Below are 20000 nucleotides of genomic sequence, written 5' to 3' on the forward strand. Positions count from 1 at the left end.
CTGGCTAACTCTTTCCAACTTGCAAGGAGACTGGCAGTTAAAAGGGTGTATCTTATTTTATTTTATTTATTTATTTTTATTTTTTTTTTTTTTTGCCTTTTTGGTCAGCTTTTTTCTCATATATGTAAAAAAAAAAGTTTCCTGAAGTGTGAAGTTTCTCTCTCTGATATTTGCTATACGTGTTAAATAATAAAGGCCATGTAAGTACGTCACCCACTACTTACATTCCCCGGTTATATATAATGGCTGCCTTGTTTTGCCTTTCGGAATTCATGATGCATTAACGCCACACTGACGCTGCGAAATATCTGAACATTTTATTATCGTTAAAAAAAAAAATAATAATAATAACAGGAACAATTTATATATTTGGCCTTGATTGTAAAGGCTTTGAGTTGTGAAGGAGACGAGGCTGACAGACACTTTGAAAGGGAGAAAATGTCCAATATTAACACGAGGAGGAGGAAGAGCGGCATTCCTCTCACTCACCCGCCACAGCGCACCGCATCACTTCCCGCGTCCATCTCCCGCCTTGCACGCACCCCACGCTAGGCTATCTCCCGTGTGTTCATTTTTTTTTTCTTCTTTTTTTTTTTTTTTATATATATAGGGAGAGGTGGTCAACAGCAACAAAATAAAAAAGGAAAGCCCTCTTAAGTAAGTCGCCCACTACCTACATTCCCCGTTTATTAATAATGGCTGCCTTGTTTTGCCTTTCGGAACTCATGATGCATTAACGCCACACTGACGCTGCGAAATATCTGAACATTTTATTGTTATCGTAAAAAAATAAATACAAAAAAAACAGGAACAATTTATATATTTGGCCTTGACTGTAAAGGCTTTGAGTTGTGAAGGAGACGAGGCTGACAGACACTTTGAAAGGGAGAAAATGTCCAATATTAACACGAGGAGGAGGAAGAGCGGCATTCCTCACTCACTCACCACAGCGCACCGCATCACTTCCCGCGTCCATCTCCCGCCTTGCACGCACCCCACGCTAGGCTATCTCCCGTGTGTTCATTTGGCCTTGACTGTAAAGACTTTGAGTTGTGAAGGAGACGAGGCTGACAGACACTTTTTTTTTCTACTTCTCCTTTTTTTCTTATAGGGGAAAGGTGGTCAAGAGCAACAACATTAAAAAAAGAAGGGCTCTCTTAGTTGCCAGCCCCCTTGCAGCCCCGGGGGAGTTGACCAAAAGAGAGGGATAGATGTCTTAAAGCCTCCCTCTTATTCCTTTCAGTACCAGGACACATTTTCATATTCATTCTAGTTACTATCTGGTGATTCTATACAGCTTCAGGAACTTGTGTAGGGATTAGAATAGTAAAGATTCTGGCCATTAATCTTCTGACCTCCATAGACGTTTCCTAATGTCAATAAAACCGTCTTATCACACCCAAAATTCTTGGTAAACTCAAGGTAAAAATGCATCCCACTACTGAAGAGGTTAAATGAAGCCAAGCCAAATGGTGTTATAGATACAGAAGCAGGCAGGGAGTTCCAGAATACATAGAGAGTTGTAGATACAGAAGTAGGCAGAGAGTTCCAGAATACATAGAGAGTTGTAGATACAGAAGTAGGCAGGGAGTTCCAGAATACATAGAGAGTTGTAGATACAGAAGTAGGCAGGGAGTTCCAGAATACATAGAGAGTTGTAGATACAGAAGTAGGCAGGGAGTTCCAGAATACATAGAGTTGTAGATACAGAAGTAGGCAGGGAGTTCCAGAATACATAGAGAGTTGTAGATACAGAAGTAGGCAGGGAGTTCCAGAGTACATAAGGAGTTTGAGAAAGAGAAGTAGGCAGGCAGTTCCGTAGTACCATGCAGGCGGCGCAGCATCATCACGATACACGCCGGGCCACAGTAACAGTTGTCCTATAGACTGCCATGATTTCAAAGCAGTGTTTAGCTAATCTGTATACTTGTAATCATTGCATGTAAGAAGGTAAAACTGCAATAAATAAAGACAGCAGCGAGGGACGAGAGATAACGTGGATATATTACCATTGACGAATGAAGAAAAAAGAAAACAATAAAATAAGGAGCTGCATCTAGGAATATTGAAAACTAAAAGCATAAGAAAATCGAGAGAAATTTGAGAAAACAAAAGAATTCTAGAGTAGAGAGCTCAGGAGCACCAAGGCTCCAATGCACCAAGGCTCTGATAATCCAATGTTCACCAAGGCTCCAGTTAAGGCACCAAGGCTGTTAATCCAGTTCACCAAGGCTCCAGTTAAGGCACCAAGGCTGTTAATCCAGTTCACCAAGGCTCCAGTTAAGGCACCAAGGTTCTGATGATCCAATGCACCAAGGCTCCAGTTAAGGCACCAAGGCTGTTAATCCAGTTCACCAAGGCTCCAGTTAAGGCACCAAGGTTCTGATGATCCAATCACCAAGGCTCCAGTTAAGGCACCAAGGCTGTTAATCCAATTCACCAAGGCTCCAGTTAAGGCACCAAGGTTCTGATGATCCAATGCACCAAGGCTCCAGTTAAGGCACCAAGGCTGTTAATCCAATTCACCAAGGCTCCAGTTAAGGCACCAAGGTTGTTAATCCAGTTCACCAAGGCTCCAGTTAAGGCACCAAGGCTGTTAATCCAATTCACCAAGGCTCCAGTTAAGGCACCAAGGCTGTTAATCCAGTTCACCAAGGCTCCAGTTAAGGCACCAAGGCTGTTAATCCAATTCACCAAGGCTCCAGTTAAGGCACCAAGGCTGTTAATCCAGTTCACCAAGGCTCCAGTTAAGGCACCAAGGCTGATGATCCAATGCACCAAGGCTCCAGTTAAGGCACCAAGGCTGTTAATCCAGTTCACCAAGGCTCCAGTTAAGGCACCAAGGCTGTTAATCCAATTCACCAAGGCTCCAGTTAAGGCACCAAGGTTGTTAATCCAGTTCACCAAGGCTCCAGTTAAGGCACCAAGGCTGTTAATCCAATCACCAAGGCTCCAGTTAAGGCACCAAGGTTGTTAATCCAGTTCACCAAGGCTCCAGTTAAGGCACCAAGGTTGTTAATCCAGTTCACCAAGGCTCCAGTTAAGGCACCAAGGCTGTTAATCCAGTTCACCAAGGCTCCAGTTAAGGCACCAAGGTTGTTAATCCAGTTCACCAAGGCTCCAGTTAAGGCACCAAGGCTGTTAATCCAATGCACCAAGGCTCCAGTTAAGGCACCAAGGTTGTTAATCCAGTTCACCAAGGCTCCAGTTAAGGCACCAAGGTTGTTAATCCAGTTCACCAAGGCTCCAGTTAAGGCACCAAGGCTGTTAATCCAATTCACCAAGGCTCCAGTTAAGGCACCAAGGCTGTTAATCCAGTTCACCAAGGCTCCAGTTAAGGCACCAAGGTTGTTAATCCAGTTCACCAAGGCTCCAGTTAAGGCACCAAGGCTGTTAATCCAATTCACCAAGGCTCCAGTTAAGGCACCAAGGTTGTTAATCCAGTTCACCAAGGCTCCAGTTAAGGCACCAAGGCTGTTAATCCAGTTCACCAAGGCTCCAGTTAAGGCACCAAGGTTCTGATGATCCAATGCACCAAGGCTCCAGTTAAGGCACCAAGGCTGTTAATCCAATTCACCAAGGCTCCAGTTAAGGCACCAAGGCTGTTAATCCAGTTCACCAAGGCTCCAGTTAAGGCACCAAGGTTCTGATGATCCAATTCACCAAGGCTCCAGTTAAGGCACCAAGGCTGTTAATCCAGTTCACCAAGGCTCCAGTTAAGGCACCAAGGTTGTTAATCCAGTTCACCAAGGCTCCAGTTAAGGCACCAAGGTTGTTAATCCAGTTCACCAAGGCTCCAGTTAAGGCACCAAGGCTGTTAATCCAATTCACCAAGGCTCCAGTTAAGGCACCAAGGTTGTTAATCCAGTTCACCAAGGCTCCAGTTAAGGCACCAAGGTTGTTAATCCAGTTCACCAAGGCTCCAGTTAAGGCACCAAGGCTCTGTTAATCCAGTTCACCAAGGCTCCAGTTAAGGCACCAAGGCTGTTAATCCAGTTCACCAAGGCTCCAGTTAAGGCACCAAGGTTCTGATGATCCAATGCACCAAGGCTCCAGTTAAGGCACCAAGGCTGTTAATCCAGTTCACCAAGGCTCCAGTTAAGGCACCAAGGCTCTGATGATCCAATGCACCAAGGCTCCAGTTAAGGCACCAAGGCTGTTAATCCAATTCACCAAGGCTCCAGTTAAGGCACCAAGGTTGTTAATCCAGTTCACCAAGGCTCCAGTTAAGGCACCAAGGCTGTTAATCCAATTCACCAAGGCTCCAGTTAAGGCACCAAGGCTGTTAATCCAATTCACCAAGGCTCCAGTTAAGGCACCAAGGCTGTTAATCCAGTTCACCAAGGCTCCAGTTAAGGCACCAAGGCTGATGATCCAATGCACCAAGGCTCCAGTTAAGGCACCAAGGCTGTTAATCCAGTTCACCAAGGCTCCAGTTAAGGCACCAAGGCTCTGATGATCCAATGCACCAAGGCTCCAGTTAAGGCACCAAGGCTTTGTTAATCCAGTTCACCAAGGCTCCAGTTAAGGCACCAAGGCTGTTAATCCAATGCACCAAGGCTCCAGTTAAGGCACCAAGGCTGTTAATCCAGTTCACCAAGGCTCCAGTTAAGGCACCAAGGCTCTGTTAATCCAGTTCACCAAGGCTCCAGTTAAGGCACCAAGGCTGTTAATCCAGTTCACCAAGGCTCCAGTTAAGGCACCAAGGTTCTGATGATCCAATGCACCAAGGCTCCAGTTAAGGCACCAAGGCTGTTAATCCAGTTCACCAAGGCTCCAGTTAAGGCACCAAGGCTGTTAATCCAATTCACCAAGGCTCCAGTTAAGGCACCAAGGCTCTGTTAATCCAGTTCACCAAGGCTCCAGTTAAGGCACCAAGGCTCTGTTAATCCAATTCACCAAGGCTCCAGTTAAGGCACCAAGGCTGTTAATCCAATTCACCAAGGCTCCAGTTAAGGCACCAAGGCTCTGATGATCCAATGCACCAAGGCTCCAGTTAAGGCACCAAGGTTCTGATGATCCAGTTAAAGCACCAAGTCTCCATGGCACTAAGTCTCCAAGGCTGATTGACAGTTGCCAAGGCTCCTGAGTTCTAAGGTTCCACTTCAGGTTCCTAAGCACCAAGGCTCTGAGGCACCACGCTCTGGGCTCCAAGGCACCTGGACACCATGCTTCCAAGACTCCTGGGCTCAAGGCTCCAATAAAGGCTCCTGAGTTCCAAGGCCAAGGCTCATATGCTCCAAGTCTCCAGGCTCCTGGGCTCCCAGGCTCGGCGTCTCTGTCGTCACTCAGCGATGGGCGCGGCGAATCAGCGCCATGGATCGCTCCAGGTACTGATCCACTCTAGTGAGGCGCCCTGCGCCCTGCGCGTAGGGCACCAGCACACCCAACAGGGTGACGCTCCTGCCACAGGGCGACCTCCGTTACCGGCAGCAGGGGTGACCGTCACTTCCTGCACGGACCCGTTGGAGCAGGATGGGCCTCTCGTCCTCCACCGAAGGAAAGTCCTCCTCGGGGTCCTCCAGAGCCACGTGCGGCCTCTTGGCTGCCGCCTCCCTGGTCTGCACCAGGCTCTTGTGGCAGGCGGTCAGGATCACACTCCCCTACACGAACTGCTCGCCATAAATCATCATCTTTACAGTTCAAGTTCAGAACAGATTCCGAAATGTAATAAAAATCCTTGGTGGGACCAAAAGTCTGAATTCCTGCATCACAGCTGCTGCTGTCCCTGGTGTCTGGAGAGTCGCACACACACACACACACACACACACACACACACACACACACACACACACACACACACACACACACACACAGTTTATATACATTGTCATAATTGTAAATACTACTTATTATACCTGTATATACATACACATACACAGAGATAATACGTACACACAAACAGGAGCACACATGCAGCATACACTTAAGTATACATATACTATACGCTTATTTGCATACTTATACCTATATATCACTTTAACGCAATTCACACACACGCACAGCGTGGAATATAATTCTCTATTAATGTTTAGGAGTGTTAAAAGCAGATGTCGCAGTAATCCTGAAGTAATATTAGTCATATTTGTCGCTGGCCAGACGGTATCTGGATTATGGTGTGCGGTTTTGGTCCCCACATTATAGTAAGGAGATAGGTCTATTAGAATCAGTGCAAAGGAGAATGACTACAAAGATACAGAGGATGAGAGATATTCCCTATGAAGTGAGATTGAAGATACTAAATTTGCATTCCTTAGAGAGACGTAGGTTAAGAGGGGACCTGATAGAAATATTTAAGTGGTATAGTGATTATAACAAAACATGAGCAAGGTTTTTAGGATCAGTAGCGGGGATAGAACCAGAAATAATATGTTCAAGCTTGAGAAATTCAGGTTTAGGGAAGAAATGGGAAGGAAATGTTTCTCAGTAATCATGTTAGTGGTGAGTGAACAGGGAGCTTTAAAAGATTAGATCAATGTATGGATGGGGATGATGGATGGAATTAAGTAGCTTTGTTCATATACGGACTGCCACGTGAAGGCCTGACAGCACACCCTCTTGCAGTTTACCTCATTGTATTATGTATTATTATCTCCTCCTCCTCCTCCTCCTCCTCTTCCTTCCCCATTCTCTTCTTCTTCATCCTTCACTATCACCTCCTCCTCCTTCTCCATCCATCACCACCACCACCAACACCCCCCTCCTCCTCCTTCTTTTTCTTCTTCTTCCCAACCCACCTTTTCTTTCCCCATCCTCCTCTTCCTTTCCCATACCCTCCTCCCAGCCATCCTCCTCTTCCTCCTCCTCCTTCATCCCCATTCCCCATCCTATCCTCCACCACCAACACCACCTCCTCCTCCTCCTGTAAGTCCAAGCCGAAGCCACAGTCCGGACGCTTTGTTTACAAGACGAAAGGAACGAAAACGGAGAGGTGTGGAGAAAACGTTTAATTTCTCCACATTGGGCCTCTTCAGGAACGTTTGGAGAGGGAGGAACGTTTGCGAAGGTGAGAGAAAGGAAGGGAGAGAAATTATATACTTGGTTTCAGGTGAGGGTTATTGTTGGTGGTGGTTTGGTTGTTTTGGTGGTGGTGGTGGTGGTGGTGAGGATTCGAGTAGAGAGAGGTGGTGGTAGTAGTAGTAGTAGTTGTTGTTGTTGGTGTTGTGGTGGTGGTGGTAGTAGTAGTAGTATGCTAAGTTTGGTTTGTAGTAGTCGTAGTTGTTGTTATAGTAGTAGTAATAGGCTAAGTTTGGTTTGTAGTAGTAGTAGTAGTAGTAGTTGTTGTTGTTGTTATAGTAGTAATAGTAGGCTTAGTTTTTGGTAGTAGTAGTAGTAGTAGTTAGGTTAGTTTAGTAGTAGTTGTTATAAAGTTCACAGTATTTGCAATCTGGGAGGAAGTTCAATACACGACACAAATAAAACTTAGCCAGAGAACAGAAAAGTTTAGTTCAGTCCTTTGTTTATGTTTAGAGTGCAGAATTAATACAAAAACATCAGAAAAAGTGTCTTGAAAGTTAGAAACTTTAAAAGGAACATTTGTCTATTAGTGAAGGGGTTAAATTTTCATCTCACCACAAATCCATGTTATTCCAAATAGAAAAATAATGATATAATAAGAATAATATATAAATGAATAAGTCTGAATAGATAAGTAGATGAATAAAAGATAATAAATGATAATAGTAATAAAAAAACATAAAAGACTTCAACTAATCAAATTCAACTCACCACAGACCTCCGCTGGCTTGACCTGCCCTGTGTGACCCCTCTGTGTGACCCCTGAGTGAGCCAAGGCCGTAGCAGGATGGGTGACACAGCGCTGAAGTCCTGGGTGGGTCAGCAGTTGCACCGAGTGATGGGGATGAGCGACGCCACGCTGGCTGAGTACCTCATTGAGCTGTCCCGCCGCCTCCCCGCCCAGGTGCTGGATGAGCTGAGGGAGGAGGTGCCTGTTGACGGGAAGATTGAGGCGTTTGTTGAGGAGCTGTACAGGCGTGTTAATGGTGAGTGTGTGTGTGTGTGTGTGTGTTTACCTAGATGTGATATATGGGAAAATTAGCTACACTTGTGGGGTCCCATCTCCATATCCCTTCTTGTCAAGTACTTCTGTAAACCTGGAGATGGTCCTAACGTTCACTGTGTCACTTCCCAAAGCATTCCACATGTCAGTACAGCGGAAGGGAACGCTGTGCTTCTTACTGTCCCTCACACATCTTGTCTGTGTGTCTCCGTGTGTGTGTTTTAGTTTTCTTTGTTCTTTTGTTTTGATTTTATCGTTTGAAATTCTTTATATTTTGGACTGCAATGTCATGTAATAGTTTTCTTTTTATTAATTAACTTGTAATCTATATAATGGTTGTGTAATGATAATTTACTCTTGTAGTCAATAAACCATCTGATCTGATCTGATCTGTGTGCATTTTGAGTGTTGCTGATTTTGTGTACTCTCACCATACACTGAACCACTAACACAATAACCTTTCATGAGTCAGTTGTGTGCCTGTGAGAAGAGGAAGAGGATTGAGAAGACACCAAAACAATATAACAACAGTAGAGACAAGATTGATGAACTTAGTAGTGGTGTGCTGAGACAGACAAGTAATGGTAATGTTTCTTGCAGATGTCGGCAGCAGCAGCAGCAGTGGCAGAGGTGGCACATCACAGAGGAGAGAGGCAGGGCGGGCTGGACAGAGGAAGCGCAAGGCAGAGGACAGCTCAGACTCTGAAGGGGAGGGCCCACAGCTGCTGAGCCAGCCGGGGAGAGTGAAGGAGCTGACGGAGGAGCAACAGCGCATGATGGACCTGACGGAGCGGGACGAGTACGCCAAGCGGCTGCGGGAGCGAGACGAGTCACGGACCAAGAACGTGGCAGAGAAGGTTGATCAGAAGGCATTTGAGGAAGCAGCGCGGCGCCTGCAACTGGAGAAGGAGGACCGGACCAAGGCCCTGCCCAAGCTGCGGGTGGAGTCACGGCGGAAGTATCTGGTGAAGCGAAAGGACGACAAGATCAGAGAGCTGGAGGCAGACATTCAGGATGAGGAGTACCTGTTTGAGGACAAGGACCTCTCAGAGAAGGAGCGCCGGGAGCGAGAGCACCGGCGCACGGTGCTGCAGCTGGCCAAGGACTACGAGAAGGTGCGGGATGCTGAGAACGTGCAGCGCTACGTCATGCCGGAGGAGGGTGCCAGCGTGGACGACTCCTATGTGGAGGTGGATGAGAGGGAGAAGAAGCGCGGCTATGAACAGCGCAAGTGGGAGGAGGACCAGATGCGTGGGACGTCACTTTCCTTTGGGGCACGGGACAAGGCCCAGCACCACCATGACAAGGAGTACAACCTGGTGCTGGAGGATGAGATAGAGTTCATCAAGTCCCTGCCACTCAAGGGAACACGCAAAAAGACCAAGAAGAAAAAGAAGAAGAAGGAAGAGGACTCCGAATCCAGCTCATCCTCAGATGATGATGAGGAGGAGGAGGAGGAGGAAGAGGAGGAGGAGGAGGATGTGATGAAGGCTCCAGACAACTCCAAGATGAGCATTCAGGAGGTGAGACGCAGCCTGCCTGTGTTTCCGTTCCGTGACTCACTGTTGGCCGCCATCCGGGACCACCAGGTGCTCATCGTGGAGGGAGAGACCGGCTCCGGCAAGACCACACAGATCCCGCAGTACCTGTACGAGGCCGGCTACTGTGATGACGGCAAGAAGGTTGGGTGCACACAGCCGCGGCGTGTGGCGGCCATGAGCGTGGCATCCCGTGTGGCACAGGAGATGGGCAAGAAGCTGGGCAATGAGGTGGGCTACAGCATCAGGTTTGAGGACTGCACCAGCGAGCGGACGCGCATCAAGTATATGACGGATGGTATGCTGATGAGGGAGTTCCTGGTGGACCCGAGTCTGGAAGGCTACAGCGTCATCATTGTGGACGAGGCACACGAGCGCACGCTGCACACTGACATCCTGTTCGGCCTGCTCAAGGATGTGGCGCGCTTCAGGCCGGACCTCAAGTTGCTCGTGTCTAGCGCCACACTTGACTCGGAAAAATTTTCAGACTTCTTCGATGAGGCGCCGGTGTTCCGCATCCCGGCCGCCGCTACCCAGTGCACATCTACTACACCCGCAGCCCTGAGGCAAACTACATCGAGGCGGCGGCGGTGACGGTGCTGCAGATCCACATCACACAGCGGCTCGGGGATGTGCTGGTGTTCCTCACCGGCCAGGAGGAGATCGAGGCGTGCCAGGAGATCCTAACGGAGCGTGTCAAGGCTTTGGGCAGCAAGATCAGGGAGCTCATCGTGCTGCCCATCTACGCCAACCTGCCCTCAGAGATGCAGGCCAAGATCTTTGAGGCCACACCGCCGGGTGCCAGAAAGGTGGTGCTGGCCACAAACATCGCCGAGACCTCCCTCACCATCGACGGCATCGTGTACGTCATCGACCCGGGCTATGCCAAGCAGAACTACTTCAACGCCCGCAGTGGCATGGAGTCCCTGGTGGTGGTGCCCATCTCCCGTGCCTCTGCCAACCAGCGGGCGGGCCGAGCAGGCCGGGTGGGACCGGGCAAGTGCTTCCGCCTGTACACCAAGTGGGCCTTTGAGAACGAGATGGAGGAGAACACTGTGCCTGAGATCCAGCGCGTCAACCTGGGCAACGTTGTGCTGCAGCTCAAGTCACTCGGCATTGGGGACCTCATCAACTTTGACTACCTGGACCCACCGCCGGCTGAGACACTCATCCTGGCCATGGAACAGCTGTACGCCCTCAAGGCACTCAACCACAAGGGGGAGCTCACCCTGACCGGCCGCAAGATGGCCGAGCTACCAGTGGACCCCATGATGGGCCGCATGATACTGGCTGCTGGGGAGTTTGGCGTGGTGGAGGAGGTGCTCACTTTGGCCGCCATGCTGTCCGTCAACGGCGCCATCTTCTACCGGCCCAAAGACAAGGCCATCCACGCTGACACAGCCCGCAAGAACTTCTTCCACCCGGATGGGGACCACCTCACCCTGATGAACGTGTACAATGAGTGGGCAGGCACAGAGTACTCCTCCCAGTGGTGCTATGAGGTGTTCGTGCAGTACCGCTCCATGAAGCGTGCCAGGGACATCCGGGACCAGCTGGCCGGTCTCATGGAACGCGTCGAGATACAGCTCTCCACCAACCCAGCCGACTCCATGGCCATCAGAAAGGCCATCACCGCTGGTTACTTCTACCACGTGGCGCGCTTCAGCAAGGGTGGCATGTACAAGACAGCCAAAAAAGGCCAGACCGTCATGATGCACCCGCAGTCCTGCCTGTGTGAGGACCTGCCGCGGTGGGTGGTGTACCACGAGCTGGTCCTCACCACCAAGGAGTACATGAGGAACGTGGTGGTGATTGACGGCAAGTGGCTGCTGGAGGTGGCGCCGCACTACTACCGCGACAATGAGGTGCAGGACAATACTTCCAAAAAGATGCCTAAAGTGAAGGGCAAGGCCAAGGAGGAGCTCACCAAAGAATATGCTGACCCTGTATCATAGTGTGGCAACACTCTGACCAGGAAACACAGCTTGGGAGGGAAAACCTGACCATTTACTGCAGGAAAGGAGGAGGAGGAAGGACAAGGCCAAACAGGGTCTTATCAAGGCACATTGTGATTCTAAAGGATGATGAAGAAAACAAGACATGGAGGAAGAGAGCCAGTCTACTGTAATGTATGAAGAACAGGAGGAGGAGGAACGGCAAAGAAGAGCTGACCAAGAGTGAAAGAAAACTAGATGTGGAAAAAAAGAAGACCCAGTTTCTAGTAACAAATGGAGGAGGAGGAGGAGGAAGAGAAAGAAAAAGGGTAAAAAAAGAGATGACCAAGAATGAAGAAAAATTAGATGTGGAAAAAGAGAAGTCAATTGACCAAGACTGAAAGAAAACTAGATGTAGAAATATAAAGAGCCAGTTTACAGTAGATGAAAATATAAACAAGGAAAACCATGCAAGTAAATACCAAATTCACAACAGAGAAGAAAAAGAAATAGGATGAATAGAAGACACAGAAAAGCACAAATTCACAGTGAGATAAAGAAACAAAACAAACAGGAGACAAAAGAATACCATAGTGGAAAGAAAATAAAGTAAAAAATAGAATAAAAGTAAGGAAAAGTAAAGAAAATAAATTAACAGCATAAAATTCAGAAAAAAAAAAATAAAGAAAAGAAAGAGAAGAAAGAATAAAACTGAGGAAAAGAAAATAAGAAAGAAATAGAATGAGAAAAAAAAAGGAAATGTAAAAACTGTTATTACAGAAAAAGAAAAAAAAAACCACATAAGGAAAAGTAAAGAAAACGACAACTTCTCTTTCTTTATTAGTATTGTATAAACCCTGCAGAGTATCCCCCATATTCTGGAATGCTCTGCTCTCTCACCATCACTGCTTTCCAAAGACTCCAATTGAAGATACTCATGATTCTAAGTGTATGTCTATGATTCTGGTGATAGAGTGGCAATACATCTAGTTTATTAAGAGGAGAAACTCTTGAAAACCTGGCTTATGTTCTCTGTGGCCTTGCAAAATTGTCGTAGTGAGAGGGGAAGGCATTTCTGAATATGGGCGTGTGACAACCAGGATAATTGCCACACGGTTTATATAATGGAGTGGCACAGTAAGGGAAGAACAAATTACACCTTGGTTCCATTGTGAGAGAGAGAGAGAGAGAGAGAGAGAGAGAGAGAGAGAGAGAGAGAGAGAGAGAGAGAGAGAGAGAGAGAGAGAGGAACAAGTCGGTGAAATAAAAGTTGAAAAATTAACGAACTGGTTTTGAAAGTTAACTAAATAAGCAACAAGTCGGCAAAAGAATGAAAGAAAGGTTATTATTTAAGGTACATTTGGACTGAAAATGTGTGTGTGTGTGTGTTGGGTGGATGAAGAGGGTAAAAAATGGCACAATTATTTATATGATTTGAGTGTGTGTGTGTGTGTGTGTGAAATAGATGAAGACAGGAAACAACTATAATTTTTCTATGATGCGCAGTGGAACCTTTATGTGTGTTGTGTAAATGAGACTATATAATAAACCATTGTAAATAGAGTTGTAATGAATCATTCCCCTTTACATGCTATTTTTTATCATTATCAGCCCTACAAGTGTCTCCCTGCTGACAAAATCACACACACACACACACACTTAAACTCTGGAGCTCCCTACCCATGTCTATATTTCCAACTTCCTATGACTGACTTCATTCAAGAGGAAGGTTTCAAGACATTTGTCCCTGTCCTTTGGCTAATTCTATCGGCTCTGTAAAGAAACTGGCGACTGAGTGGGCCTTTTTTCTTTATATTTTTGTTGCCCTTCACCAGTCGTCCTTTCATATATAAAAACACAAATACACACACACACACACATTTGGGATTATACAAACATAAGACAGTAAATAAAGTATGGCATTTCACACTCCCAAGGCACACTCACTCACAAGACAGCTGATTGCCTAATGAAGTGCTGGGAACAGAGAAGTGAAAGCCATCACACTCAAACCTTCACCAAGTTACCAGGGAATCCTTCATAAACTTACAAAATTGTCAAAGGGAAACTATAAATTGAATATGTATTAAAAACATTACTTCAGTCTCATTTCTGTGTGGTGAGTGATGGAGGGAAAGGAAGAGTGGGTGAGTACTGGGTAATCTGCACCCTTTCCACAACATTGATGCTTCTGCCCTGTGCTGTGTGTTGTGTTGGTGGGATGGAAATCAAAGCTGTGACACTCAAGGCTATACAAGTTAGCAGGGGAAGCTTTGCAGTAAATATGAAGACACTTAAATCTCCCTATAATGTCTCCTGCAGGGCACACCACAACACAGGCAGCACCAGCAGCTGTTGATGTGTTGCAGCAGCTGTCGGTGCATGTGTTGGTGTGTGCTGCGTCACGGATGGCCAGACTCCCCACTCCTGGTTCATAAGCTTGCTGGGGCGAGGGACCAGTGGCTAGTCTGGCTGTCTCCATTGCTGCAAGGTATCTCCCGGACCACATCTCTGCCACCACCTTGCTCTGTGTCATCTGTGTGGGTGCCTGACACACAGCAGCATGCACACACCACTGTAGCTTCAGTACACACTCCCCATGCAGCACTGCCACACCACACAGCCCTTGCATGCCTGCTGGTGGTTGGCTGTCCCCTCACATGAAGAAATCAAACCTGGGCCCCCTGGGATTCCTGGGGCGGCCTGGTATGAAGGGCGGCTGGCGAGGATGGCCTGGGTGCAGTGGCCCCAGAGGTCCTCCAGGTCCCAGAGGTCCCAGGGGGTCAGGCATGTCTGGGTACACCCCTGGCACGTGGGGAACCTCCCCCTGGAAGTAAGGGCTATCGGGGTCCAGGAAGGGGTTGGGACGTGGGTTGAAAGGATTGGGGTGGCCAGGTACAGAGGGCAGGAAGGGGCTGTTTGGGTACACGCCAGGCACCACAAAGTGTCCTTCATCCAACACACGCTTTCGCTCCCTGCGGTTCAGCTCAGCCTGTCTGTACTTGGTCTGCCAGTTGGCCCCCACTGGGGTGGCTCCCTCCTTCTGACCAGGGAAGTCCCTGCGGTACAGGCTGCGCCACAGCCGGTCATCAGCCAGCACAGCCTGTAGACGGCGACAGGTGCTGGCCAGCGCTACCACACTCCGATAGTCCAGCATGGCAGCCACAGCCAGCACCAGCTCCTGAGGCAGGCCGGCCAGGTGCCAGGGAGCTGGTACCCCCAGGGCCTGGTGAGCTGCCACCTGCAGTGGTAGCAGCACAGCATCACGCAGCTGCTGGGACAGCTGTGCAACTTTCACCAGGTCCTTGGCCACCACATGGCCACTGGCAGGACCCCTGAGGTGGTCAGCCATGGCCAGGCTGTGCTTCACCTCCCCATCCTGCTCCGGGAAGCTGGCCATCACCTGCTTGTTCCAACCTACGTCCATCAGCACCAGTTTACAGCGGAAGGCGGGGTGTGCCGTGCTGCGGTACGGGAACACTGCCACAGTCTCTGCCCAGCCCGGGGGAGGGTGTGGTACTCCGTCCAGCTGGAAGCCACACTCCAGCATGGTGAGGTGCAGCACCAGATTGAGGGTGCCACTTAGCCCCACTGGCCCACACTGTCCCAGCAGCTCCTCTAGAGCTCGGGGGGCCGTCCCGTCCACCGCCTCCATCAGCAGCTCCCTCGGCCCCTGCTCCCCCACATCCTTTGCCGTCACCCCACAGGATTTGACAGGGGTAGGGGTGGCTGTGGGTGCAGATAGGGTGGCTGGGGGTGGCTCAGGTTCCTTCTGTTCTGGTTTGGGTTTGGAGCATTCCTTGGGGGCTGGAGGAACTTGTGGGGGTGTGGCTGAGGGTGGTGCCTGCTGGCCAGGGCGGGGCTGCAGCACAGTCAGCATGTCCCCTGGCACCACCCCTAGGCTGGCCAGGGGGACATCATCGCCGCCAGCCAGGGGATCAGTGCCGTTGAGGCTGACGGCCAGTGGTTCCCTGTGGACACAATGAGGTGGTCAGTGGTGCATCAAGTTTTTATCAATGCCATTTTTTGAGCTAATCAAACATTTTTCTTCAAGTTCAGTTTATGTCATGTTGGTTATTCATTTATTTACTTATTTTTATGTTGATTGAAACTGTTGTATGCTAACCATTTCTTCTTTGTTGTTAATCAAAACAATGAAAGCAACATGCACCGCACAACACATACATGACATGAACAAAGACACCACAAGGGCACAAGTACAAGAACACGTACAGAACAAGAACACGTACATGACAAGAACACGTACCTACACAAACACACCAATAAACATACAACAAAAAATAACAAACACACAACACAAGAAACGAATCCAACACAACAACACAAACAAACAAGATACAAACCCGTCAAAACAAAACACAAGTCATTCCCTCAACACACACACGTACACACCCTCACTCACATTTTCTCTCCTCCCTCCTGTCCCCGCCCCTAACAGTCCTCACCTGACATCCTCCTGGTAAGCTTCAAGGACGAACTTCCTGATCTGGGCCTTGAGAGCACCCAGAGTTTCGTCCTCGAGCGTCAAAATGAACTTGCGAGTTGAGGAAAGACGAACCTTCACCTTCATGTTTCTGTCACCATCTTGCGATTCCGGTTCCACGCAATTTCGGCTCTAAATGTTGACGTGGTTGTTTTGATGTCCTTTTATCTCTTTTTCTATGTTTTCCTGAGTATATTTTCATTTATGTTTATTCTGTATTGTATTTTGAGGAGAAACTGGTGTATAAGTTAAAGTTTGTATTTTGTGCATCTCGGCTTCAAAATATCGACATGCATAGTTGGAGTAAGCAGAACATTACGTAGAATACCAGTGAAGATTTCTTTTACTTTATTGGAGCATATGAAAATAAAGGAAGCTGCGAGAAATTATCAAACCAATAGGTGTCAATTCTTATATGAAGCACATCTGGCTATCCTTCACATCTATAAATCTGTCTAATCCTTTAATTGAAGCTCTCTCATAACACTTTACATAACCTCTATACCATGTCCCAAACTATGGTACGCATAACACTAGTGGTATGCAAAGGCCTTCCAGATGGTATATGAACACTTTCGGGATCATATGCAATTTTTAGTTAAATCTAATTAATTTCTCAGAAAAAAAATATTATTGCCTTATTTGATACGGACAGCTGGTGGAGAAGAAACGGATGCATCCTCGCATTACATTGAGTTGTGTTCCTTGTTGTTAGTTCATTTGTGTGTTCTACTTGTGAATAAACTGATAGCTGCTGGAACTGAGATTTTCTGGAACCAGGTGGTACGCAGGGACTGTACGGTACCTTCAAGTGATATTCGCTCAGGAAAAGTTTGGGAACCACTGTTCCATACTCTTTAGCATAGTTTTCCCTCGAAGTGACTGGCATACATATATATATATATATATATATATATATATATATATATATATATATATATATATATATATATATATATATATATATATGAGAGAGAGAGAGAGAGAGAGAGAGAGAGAGAGTCATACCACCAGCAGCCTCTCCCAGGCTCTCCGGAAGTGAAATATGTAATTGTGATTGTGAATAAGCATTTTTTTCATCATTCTGAGTAATAATTGTCGGAAAATTACTTCCTTCCTTCCTATTATTACCATTATTATTATCATGATTATTATTATTATTATTATTATTATTATTATTATTATTATTATTATTATTATTATTATTATCATAATTGCTGTTTTTAATGTCGACAAAATTCTCTCTCTCTCTCTCTCTCTCTCTGCCACCATCGACCAACTTCTTCAAGTGCTCTCTCTCTCTCTCTCTCTCTCTCTCTCTCTCTCTCTCTCTCAGATCCGGGTTGAATATTCACTCAATATTGTCAGTATCAGTCAGAAAGAGAGAGAGAGAGAGAGAGAGAGAGAGAGAGAGAGAGAGAGAGAGAGAGAGAGTGCGTACCGGACGCTGACAATTATTAAAGTGGTACCATTGTGTAGTAATAATAGTAGTAGTAGTAGTAGTAGTAGTAGTAGTAGTAGTAGTAGCAGCAGTAGTAGTAGTAGTAGTAGCAGCAGCAGCAGCACAGTAGCAGTAGCAGCAGCAGCAGCAGCAGCAGCAGCAGCAGCAGCAGTGGTAGCAGCAGCAGTGGTGGTGGTGGTGGTGGCAGCAGTAGCAGTAGCAGCAGTAGCAGCAGCAGCAGCAGCAGCAGCAGCAGCAGCAGCAGCAGCAGCAGCAGCAGCAGCAGCAGCAGCAGCAGCAGCAGCAGCAGCAGCAGCAGTAGTAGTAGTAGTAGTAGTAGTAGTAGTAGTAGCAGCAGTAGTAGTAATGGTAATGGTGATGGTGGTGGATTTAGCAGCAGCTGCAGGACCAGACAGTCATTGAGAGGAAGGATCAAGGATGAGGAGGATAAAGAGAGGAATGAAGGAAGGAAGAAAGGGAATAATGGCGGCAGCAGATGAGCGACTCTATGGCGCCACATCCCCGCGTCTGTGCGTGGAGGCTGTGGCTTCCACAGTGCCATTGTTTAGAACAGAAGCCGGGCACACGAGCCACTGTGGCCAGTCAGCTGTCGCTCATTCGCTGATCCCCGCCACAGTGGCGGAGTATTGTGTTTGTTTGTGCCCACTGCCACTGCCCACTACCCGCGCACACCATGCATGACCACAAACTGTGACTGAGCGCCGTCCGACGGATAAGACGTCATTGACGCCTCACATATTAAGCTAACTGGCCTTCTATTATTATCATTATGAATAACATTACTACTAATATTGATAAGTAGTGCAAGTACAGTACTTCCAGGTAGCCACAAATATACATTGAAGGTGGAAGAGTGTGAGACTCCTTTAGAATGGAACTGGCAACAACCAAGAAAGAAGAGTACGGCTCTGCCCGAGAGAGTGGGAGAAAAGGAGTACTACTGAATGTCTACTTTAAACAGCTTTCTTTTCTCCTTCCAATCTGCGAGACAATGCCACATGAAAAGTAGAAAACCAAGCTGTAGAGTGTAGAGGGTCCAGCTGAGGGTGAAACAGAGGAAGAGTCTCCACCACTGCGTCCCTCCACTCCTCAAGGGGAAAAGAAGACAAAACAGGAAGCAAAGCCAGCAAGTTCTACAAGCGTTGGCAAAGACACCAGCGCGCCACACGACCCTGCAACAAACCATTCCTGCCTCGCCTGCTGCCGGAATTCAAGTGTCCCTGAGTGCAAAGCTGGATGTGAAGATTGCATTTATAAACATCTTCAAGAGGTGTACAAGCCTCAAGCAACACACAACACACAACACCTGTCAAACACCAATATTGACATGCACCAGCATTCCTTCCCATCATGAAACGAAACAACACACTCACAAGAAGGAAGACAAGAGCAACAAAGTGAAAAACACAAACGAAGAAAAAAAGAAACAGAAAATGGAAACGGAACACAAAATGAGAGAAAAGCAACAGTAACAACAATAGATACGATAAAAAGAGGATGAGAAAATGAAAAAGACAAAGGAAAACATGGAAACAACACACACATCTTCCAGAGAGAGAGAGAGAGAGAGAGAGAGAGAGAGAGAGAGCCCGCGGTACAACATGTTTTCCAGAGCATGGGTACAGCCAAGCCACACTTCCTTCATAAACTGGCGAGGCAGAGACAGACTGGGATAAAGAGAGAGACCACGTTTGCATCCCTCTCTCTCCCCAGTGTCTACCCTTGGCTCAGTGGTGTCCTAACTTCCCAAACACTCTATATACACTCGTTCGAAACCCTAAATAATCGAGGAACAGTAAATATTGAAAGTTGAAGAAAGAAAGGTGTTTTGTGTACTTTTTCGCGTCTGTGGCTTAGTGGTGACTTAACTTACCCACAACTCTGTAACAACCACTTCGAGTCCCAAGAGGAGGAAGAGGAAGGGGTGTATTGATCCCTGTGAACCTGAAAACTGGTATACTCTCAAAACTCTTCCTCGGAATTGTGTATCCATAGCTGAGGGATTTTAAAAGTTTGAACTAAAAGGAAGAAGAAAAAATAACAACAACTATACGTGTCTTTAAAGTGTATGTGTGTGTACATGTGTATATTCAATTGTGTATCCATTTCTTTCCTTAGCTATGGAGGAAAGACTGAAGGGGTGTCTATGGAGAAGTGACATAGGTTGGTTTGTGAGCGGCTGCCACCACCACCACCACCACCACGGCAAACTGTAGTGGCGGGGAGGACTGGCGAAGGGAAAAGAGATAAAAAAAAAGACACGGGCAGGAAATTGAGATAAGACAAAGAACGAATAAAAAGGGAAATAGAAATAAAAGAAAGGAAAGATATTATATTGAAAAAAAAATCAGTTGTTTGTGTAAAGAAAAAAAAAAAAAAGGAAAACAAAACAAGACAATACAAACACACGAACACATACACATATAAACTCACAGAAAGAAAGAAACAAACAAACAAAGAAAGAAGATAAATGACAAAAAACGAATGAAGGAATTTAAAGACCGTTGAAAAATTAGTGTGTGTGTTCGTGCGTACGTGTGTG

The 20000-nt window shown here is 47.0% G+C and overlaps 4 protein-coding genes across 4 annotated transcripts in view; 3 read left to right on the forward strand and 1 right to left on the reverse strand.

Moving 5' to 3' along the window:
* LOC123499951 overlaps window positions 1–7783 on the forward strand; it is a 16463-nt gene extending 8680 nt beyond the window's left edge. Inside the window, exons 12-14 of the mRNA XM_045248486.1 lie at window positions 5110–5330; window positions 5413–5586; window positions 7734–7783. Coding sequence (XP_045104421.1) covers window positions 5110–5330; window positions 5413–5586; window positions 7734–7783 — 445 coding nt within the window. The remainder of the gene's footprint in view (window positions 1–5109; window positions 5331–5412; window positions 5587–7733) is intronic.
* Window positions 7027–12075, forward strand: LOC123499379 (pre-mRNA-splicing factor ATP-dependent RNA helicase DHX16-like). Its single transcript, XM_045247301.1, is given in 4 exon segments — window positions 7027–7048; window positions 7734–8003; window positions 8621–10072; window positions 10075–12075. Coding segments are annotated over 3 exon segments (3090 nt in total). The 5' UTR covers window positions 7027–7048; window positions 7734–7804; the 3' UTR covers window positions 11514–12075.
* A 239-nt stretch (window positions 12076–12314) lies between these two features.
* On the reverse strand, window positions 12315–16116 carry LOC123499387 (F-box only protein 7-like). The gene is made up of 2 exons (XM_045247316.1): window positions 15959–16116; window positions 12315–15463 (listed from the first exon to the last, which is right to left on the reverse strand). Exons 1-2 carry the CDS (start codon window positions 16081–16083, stop codon window positions 14149–14151), a joined length of 1440 nt encoding a protein of 479 aa, XP_045103251.1. The 5' UTR covers window positions 16084–16116; the 3' UTR covers window positions 12315–14148.
* A 3761-nt stretch (window positions 16117–19877) lies between these two features.
* Window positions 19878–20000, forward strand: part of LOC123499388 (death-associated protein kinase related-like) — a 13399-nt gene continuing 13276 nt past the window's right edge. Inside the window, exon 1 of the mRNA XM_045247330.1 lies at window positions 19878–20000. This exon is cut by the window's right edge and continues 665 nt beyond it. The gene's annotated coding sequence lies outside the window, so the exon portion shown is untranslated.

This window comes from Portunus trituberculatus, chromosome 8, assembly GCF_017591435.1.
Source record: "Portunus trituberculatus isolate SZX2019 chromosome 8, ASM1759143v1, whole genome shotgun sequence".
NCBI lineage: Eukaryota > Metazoa > Arthropoda > Malacostraca > Decapoda > Portunidae > Portunus > Portunus trituberculatus.